The sequence below is a fragment of the Hemicordylus capensis genome, chromosome 3 (genome assembly GCF_027244095.1).
Source record: "Hemicordylus capensis ecotype Gifberg chromosome 3, rHemCap1.1.pri, whole genome shotgun sequence".
In the NCBI taxonomy this organism is placed as follows: domain Eukaryota; kingdom Metazoa; phylum Chordata; class Lepidosauria; order Squamata; family Cordylidae; genus Hemicordylus; species Hemicordylus capensis.
In genome coordinates this window covers 354,994,067-355,002,142 of record NC_069659.1, presented here as the reverse complement: position 1 = coordinate 355,002,142, position 8,076 = coordinate 354,994,067, and the positions used below count along the sequence as shown (strand labels likewise).

At 46.3% G+C, this 8,076-nt stretch overlaps 1 protein-coding gene across 1 annotated transcript; it reads right to left on the bottom strand.

Annotated features, from left to right (window-relative positions):
- Window positions 1-1,532: 1,532 nt before the first annotated feature.
- On the bottom strand, window positions 1,533-5,252 carry LOC128351794 (receptor-transporting protein 2-like). Its single transcript, XM_053311663.1, has 2 exons — window positions 4,945-5,252; window positions 1,533-2,618 (listed from the first exon to the last, which is right to left on the bottom strand). The coding sequence occupies exons 1-2, from the start codon at window positions 5,103-5,105 to the stop codon at window positions 2,045-2,047; spliced, it is 735 nt and encodes a 244-aa protein (XP_053167638.1). The 5' UTR covers window positions 5,106-5,252; the 3' UTR covers window positions 1,533-2,044.
- Between the last annotated feature and the right edge of the window lie 2,824 nt (window positions 5,253-8,076).

Genomic DNA, 8,076 nt, shown 5'->3' with positions numbered 1-8,076 from the left:
GCACCAGAACCCTTTAAAGCCAGTCTGAAACCAGTTCTAAAAAGTGTAGATGGGTTTTATTAGCAAGGGGTGGGGGAAAGAGTTGCACACAATACGGAAAGTGGAGAAATGGGGGTGAAGTATAGAGATGCATGCAGGAATTAAGAAACTGAAAACCAGGGCTGTACATCAGACTGTCCAGTTCCAATCCAAGTCCTTCCCAACATCTCCATGGCATCTGAGCTGTGAGTGTGGAACTGCTGTATTCCCCACCATCGCACCCCATGTACACTACATGGTGCATTGGTGGGGGGGGCGCACAGCAGGTGGCAGCAGTCTGCTAGCAAGCTATTGCTTGATTCTGTTGCTGGCCCGCCAAGAATGAAACAAACCTGCACCCCGCTGTCATGGCAAGGAGAGGGGGCCCACCTTCCTGTGCCCCCTACAAACCTGGAATTGGCCCTGCCCCAAATCTGAAGGTGTGGGGAAAGAAAGCCCCAATTGCTTTGGGGAAAACACTAGATTTCCTAGTACTGACCACTTTCCATTTGTCTGTGTCTTTTAATGGCTAAATGAGTGCAAGTGCTCTCCCCCAAAATAAAACATAACTCTAAACAAAGACTGTCTGCAAGCTTGGAGTGTTGGGAATTTTCTCTGGCAAGAGATACCCTTCTATTACAGCAGAGTACACAGAGTCAAAACACAGTGGAGTTGAACATAAGAACAGCCCTGCTGGATCAGGCCCAAGGCCCATCTAGTCCAGCATCCTGTTTCTCACAGTGGCCCACCAGATGCTGCTGGAAACCACAGGCAGGAGTTGAGGGCATGCCCTCCCTCCTGCCATTACTCCCCTGCAACTGGTTCTCAGAGCCATCCTGACTTTTGAGACTGGAGGTGGCCCACAGCCCTCCGACTAGTAGCCATTGATGGAGCTCTCCTCCATGAAGTTATCCAAACCCCTCTTAAAGCCATCCAGGTTGTTGGCTGTCACTACGTCCTGTGGCAGAGAGTTCCACAAGTGGATCACGCGTTGTTTGAAAAAGTACTTCTGTTTGTTGGTCCTAGACCTCCTGGCAATCAATTTCATGGAGCCCAGGCATGCGTGTTTGCTGAGAGCAAAAGAAACTCAGAGCCAGTTCATAGTTTCAAATCAATATAAGGAGTCTTTATTACTGAACTCCATTCTAGATAGTAAAGTGGAGAATAGGATCTCTTATCTAGCTAGCTAGCTGGATGCAGAGAGATGCTGTCTGCATCTCTCTGCACACAAGGTGCAGAAAGAAGCAAGCGTGTGTGTTGGGAGAAGAGAGAAGGAGGGAGGGAGGGAGGCAGGCAGGGTGGAAGTTCCTGAGAGTAGCATTCTACATATCAAAGGGATAGTGTCAGAGCAGTAGAGAAGGGATGACCAATGTCTTGACCTCTCTAGCCCTCTGACTCACTAGTCTGTCCCCCTCTGTCACTGAGACATGAGACAGCGCAAAGTCCTTCACTTCCAACATGGAGAAGCTGCTGCCAGTCTGTGAAGAACAATACTGAGCTAGATGGACTGAAAGTCTGACTCAATAGAAGGCAGCTTCCTGTGTTCCTATCTAAGTGCACAAGATGGAATGAGGAAGGAGTTATGTTTCTTGTCTCTGGCTAATTCGTGCCCACAATTAGCTTCCTTACAGCTTCATTCTGTACTATGCTCAAATTGCAATGGACCTAACTGCCGGAGAAAAATCCTATTTTTGCAGAAACAGTACAGAGTAATATATGATCTAAGAAATGTTATCTTCAAGAGAAGGACCACTTGAAAAGGGGTATTTGTGGTCCTGCACTAAAATCATCTGGACACTTAAATCCGACTACAACTGTTGTTTGGTGGTTGGTCACAAGCAGTAGTTCATTTGGGTGGATCAAACTTTATTCATAGAGCAAAACAATCGAAGTGTGGGGGCAGGGGAATGCAAACACCTCCACCAGAAAGGTTCTGACTAACAATATTTTGCACAGGTGGCTTGATTAGAATAATTTCTGAATATACATGTCTAAACATGCACTAATTTATCAAACCATTTTGCCATCACTTGAACCAGTCTTTCAAATAGGCAATAAATATGAATATGAATATGAATATGAATATGACAATAATCTTAAAAATACGGAGATCTGGGTGCTCTGTGGGTGGCTGGGTCTGTTGTACTGTTGAGGAATTTCGAATGCTGGAGTCTATCTTACTAGCTTTGTTGCTTTCCTTTGTAGTGGCCCAGGAATGCCCTGGACTTTGGGGTCTCCCATGATGCCCTGTACCTGCAGGCCATCCATGATCCCTGTGGTGTATCCCCAAATAGCAAGCTTGACAATAGTGGGGCCTATGGGGCCCGCTGTGTCCCCATATCACCTCAGAGAGTTCTCCACGATCAACGTTCTCTCCGTAGCACTTCTCCCGTATGTCAAGGATCAAGCGACTCAAGACGTTGTCAACATCCTTCTCACTGAACAGGGGTTCCTCATAATTTGAAGAGCACTGCTGACATTGTTGGCCGAAGAATCTCATCTTGACCTGCCCTTGTCTCCCATATCTCTTCCAGTGCATGTGAAAAAGGATAACAACTTGATGTGAGGACCAGTTACGGAAGCATCGTGAACATGTAAATCTAATAGCGAGAGAGGGGAGGAAGAAGAGAAATGACTGCATGAACAAAGGCGGGCAGGGTCAGAGATTCAACCCCTCTCGGGGAGATTGTTCTCCCAATGTATATTGTGCCACTTCAGAAAGTTTTTCCTCCACTTTTTCCAGACTTTCCATGAGGGGAATACTCATATTTGTTTGCAGAGTAGCAGCAGCATTATCAAATGGACCCTGTCAAATGTGATGTCCTTTTTTGTTTGTTTACCACAGCCTGAGATAGGTTTCTACATGTATTTATTTATTATTTATTTTATTTATTCAATTTCTATATCACCCTTTCAAAATGGCTCAGGGCAGTTCTGTTTACCAATGGTTTACCAGTTTATATATATGTTATATGTACAGGCTAGAATGAATGTCATCATTTTATTTATTTTTATTTATTTATTTGATTTATATACCGCCCTTCCAAAATGACTCAGGGCGGTTTACAGTTAAAACAAACCACTAAAACAGTAAAGAGCTAAAACAAATTAAAAACAATATAACAACTAACAATTTAAAAACATTTTAAAACAACAATTAAACCATTACAGTAATTAAAAACCCCGAAATCAGGTTTTAAATTTTAAAATAAACCAGATTTTAAAACCCCCAAAATTTAGGATGCTGAGTAAGCTTGGGTGAAGAGATGGGTTTTCAGATGTTTTTTGAAAATTGCCAGGGATGGGGAGGATCGTATATCAGCAGGGAGCACATTCCACAATCTCGGGGCAGTGACTGAGAAGGCCTGTCTCTGTGTAGCCACCAAATGGGTTGGCGGTAACTGGAGATGGATCTCCTCAGATGACCTTAATGTGCGGTGGGGATCATGCAGAAGAAGGCGCTCTCTTAGATACCCAGGGCCTAAGCCGTTTAGGGCTTTGTAAGTTATAACTAGCACTTTGTATTTTGTCCGGAAACCTATTGGCAGCCAGTGTAACTCCATCAGTAAAGGAGTAACATGGTCTCTCCGAGATGACCCAGAGACCAATCTGTCGCATTCTGAACCAACTGAAGTTTCCAGACTACATACAAAGGCAGCCCCACGTAGAGCGCATTACAAAAGTCCAGTCTGGAGGTTACCAACAGATGTACCACTGTTTTGAGATCATTGATCTTGAGAAACGGGTGCAGCTGGCGTATCAGCCGGAGCTGATAGAAAGCACCCCTGGCCACCGCCTCAACCAGGGAGAGATGTGAATCCAGAAGTACTCCCAGACTGCGAACCTGTTCCTTTTGGGGAAGTGTGACCCCATCTAGAACAGGTAGATCAAAATCGTCTCTGGAGTTCTGACCCCGCACAATAAGTACTTCCGTCTTATCTGGATTCAGCTTCAGTTTATTCTCCCTCATCCAGACCATTACTGCTTCCAGGCAGGCATTTAGGGAGGATATGCCCACTCCTGAAGAAGTTGGCATGGAGAAGTAGATCTGGGTGTCATCAGCATACTGGTAACACCCAGCTCCAAATCCCCTGATGATCTCTCCTAGCGGTTTCATGTAGATGTTAAAAAGCATTGGAGAAAGTACGGAGCCTTGAGGGACGCCATACTTAAGCTCAGATTTTGAAGAGCAGCAGTCTCCAATCGACACCATCTGGAAACTGTCTGAGAGGTAGGAGTGGAACCACTGTAAAACAGTGCCTCCCACCCCAACACTCTCAGACGGTCCAGAAGGATACTATGGTCAATAGTATCGAAAGCTGCCGAGAGATCCAAAAGGACCAACAGAGTCACTCTTCCTCTGTCAATTGTCAATTGGAGATCATCCATCAGGCCAACCAAGGCAGTCTCCACCCCGTAGCCCGCCCAAAAACCAGTTTGAAATGGGTCTAGATAATTTTGGCCAATTGTTGGCCAAATCCAGCATTAGAAAATGTGCATTCAGGAGTTTTGTTATTTTACTACTTTAAAAAATATATTTTAAAAGAAAAGATTGTACACTTCAGTAGCACTCTGTATATGCTAGAAAGCTCTCTTGTCGTGACATTGATGTATTTAAATCTGCTTCCCAGCAGAAGACCAAAGCAATCTGTTGAAGCTTACAGGCACTGTGTGCCCTTAAAAAAACAACAACAAAAAACCCCTCTCGCTCTACACACAAACACAAACACACATAAAAGGCAGGGCTTTCAATTTGCAAGCATTCCTTCTGACCATGCACTCTCTCTTCACTCAGCCCTACCTGGAGATGCTACCAGGCAGGGAGTGAACCTGAGACTTTCTGTGTGCAGAGCAGAGATTCTGCCACTGAGCTATGGCCTCATCGCCTGCTATTGTCGTTTGTGAAAGCAAGAGCCAGTGTATTACCTGGCATGGGCATGCTCCAGTAGCGATTGCTCCCACCCAGGCTCCACATGATGGAAGTCAAGCTGCCGGTCCATGGTTAGTCTCCAGGCATCGTTTGGGTTTACCTCTCTGACCAGCTCTTCAAAGACCTCTCTCCAAAAATCCATGTTCAGCCTATTCATGTTCCTTTTGGGACGAGTTTTGCTTAATAATAATCAAATAATAATAGAAGCAATTTGAAGAAAAGAAACAAGGGATGCAGCCCCTCCTGCCAACCAACACAACTTCATTAGGAAAGCCGAAGTCTCTCTTTTGGTCCCTCTCCTCACACAAGCCCCAAGCCCCAAACCGAAACTGAATGGAGGGAGAGCTCTGAGAAACGAAACTGGACGGAGAGCTCTCCAAGAAGGGTTTCCAAAGAAGCAAACAGCAACAGAACCAGGAAGCAACCTTTGATAAGCAGCCAAGGCTCTTTCTTGTGGTAGCAATAGGGTTGCACACATTTCATAACCAGAATGAGGGACACAAGTTTATGGGGGCTGGCTGTGGGGGCTGGGAGGTGTATGCAGTGGTAATCAAGAGCCTGAGTATCATTGATGTATATGTAACTGAATTATAAGCTATTGAATAAATGAGGGACAAATACTGTCCCTATAGGGACCAACATTTCATCCCTGAAATGAGGGACATCCTGCGTAATGAGGGACAGTTGGCAACCCTAAGTAGCAAGCATGACTTGTCCCCTTAGATAAGCAGGGTCCACCCTGGTTGCATATGTATGGGCGACTTAATGTGTGAGAACTGTAAGATATTCCCCTTAGGGGATGGAGCCGCTCTGGGAAGTTCCTTCCCTGGCAGCATCTCCAAGATAGGGTTGAGAGAGATTCCTGCCTGCAACCTTGGAGAAGCTGCTGCCAGTCTGTGAAGACAATACTGAGCTAGATAGACCAACGGTCTGATTCAGTATATGGCAGCTTCCTATGTTCCAGATATGTGCATACTGTAAGGTATTGGGAATGTGGACGCTCTGGGAAGAGCACCTGCCTACAGAAGGTTCCAAGTTCCCTCCCTGGCAGCATCTCCAAGATAGGGCTGAGAGAGATTCCTGTCTGCAACCCTGGAGAAGCCGCTGCCAGTCTGTGTGGACAATACTGAGCTAGACGAAGAGTCTGACTTCATAGAAGGCTGCTTCCTATGTTCCTAGTGACAAGAGTTTATACTGTAAAGACATTATTTGATAAGGGAACATTAGTCAACAATGTTTAAATAATTTGTGGGCATCCATAAGATCACAGAAGAACTTCCCCCAGAGCAGGGGAAGGCTTACACTTACTGTATAAATTGTCGAATCACTCTGAAGATCCCAGTTGTACAGAGCCTTGTGTTTTGGGTGGTATACAAATATGTTAAATAAATAAATAAATAATACTGAATGCATTCCTCTTGTCTAAACTGTGGGCCCCCAAATATTACAACACTCTTTCTGCATATTTCCAAGAAGTTCCATGATGCAGAAGGCCAAGGCAGGGGCTGAGCTACCCCTGTGCATATCTCACTCCCAGGCAGAAAAAAATGTCCTGCATCTCTCATGAATGGTGGCAAATAAGGGGATAGATTGCATTCCATTGGACATTTCACTCATGAAAACAGGGACACTCCTGTGTGACTGGTAGGGCTAAGAGGCCTATAGCCAGGCTGTGTCCTTGCGGGACAAGGAAAGGAACGGTTGTGCCGTCGAGTTGGTGTCGACTCCTGGTCACCACAGAGCCCTGTGGTTTTCTTGGTAGAAGACAGGAGGGGTTTTACCATTGCCTCCTCCTGCGCAGTAAGAGATGATGCCTTTCAGCATCTTCCTATATCGCTGCTGCCCGATAGAGGTGTTTCCCATATTCTGGGAAACAAACCAGTGGTGATTCGAACCAACAGCCTCCTGCTCTCTAGGCAGGTTACTTCCCTGCTGCACCATTGGGTGGCTCCTTGCCAGACAAGGCCCGCTCTAAATAACTCTGTAGCCCTGATCCCAATCAATCTCTGGGCTGGCCCCCTCCAGTCCCCACCCCCCACCCCCCACCCAAGTTGAAGCTAAACTAGGCGTGACACATCTCTTCCACTGAATATTGCCTAAGGCAGACTGTGATGTCTTCCTGAAGCCCTCTCAGTTCTCTCCAGTAAGAGAACTTTTACTGACTTTCTAAAACTATTGACTGAGAGAATTGCAATTTATGTCAGCTCTTGCACTGCTTCAGTATAACTAGCGCAAATTGTATTTAAAAGGCTATATAAGCAGCCTGGCACAGCCCATAAAAGAGGGACCCTTTCCCCCTTTTCATTGGGGCCCACACTAAACTTTCAGCCTGTCCAACTAATGGCACAGCAGGGAAAATGGGCTGCAGGCTCAAATCCATGCTGCGCTGGTATGTTTCCCAGACTAAGGGAAACACCTCTATCTGGCAGCAGCAATACAGGAAGATGCGGAAAGGCATCCTCTCATGCTGCGTGGGAGGAGGCAATGGTCAACCCCTCCTGTCTTCTACCAAAGACAACCACAGGGCTCTGTGGGCTCCAGGAGATGGCACTGACTCGACAGCACACTTTACCTTTACAGGCCAGGAGCTAAGGGCAAGGTTTTTGGGCTGCTGCTCTCTTGGGGAGGACAGCTGGTCTTGAGGTAGCGAGCATGAACTGTCCGTCCCCTTGGCTAAGCAGGGTTTGCCTTGGTTTGTATTTGGCTGGGAGACTCACTTCATGTGTAAGCAGTGAACTGGGAAGATGGGGCCATTGCTCAGTGGAAGAGCAACTGCAGGCTTGCAGGCAGAAGGTCCCAAGTTCCCTCCTCCCTGGCAGCATCTCCAAGAGAGGGCTGAGAGAGAAAGACTCCTGCCTGCAACCTGGGAGAAGCCGCTGCCAGTCTGTGTAGACAATACTGAGCTAGAGGGACCGATGGTCTGACTCAGTATAAGTATATGGCAGCTTCCAGTTTTCTTATGACCAGCTGCACAGTGGTGGTGTGGGCAACACAATCCAGTTCAGATTGTCACAAGTACAAAACAGGATTGAGAAGGGCAAGCAGTGGATATCAGGTGACCGAAGCACTGAGGCAAGCAGCACACCACACAGCATCAAATATATATCGTACACACAGATGACACAATA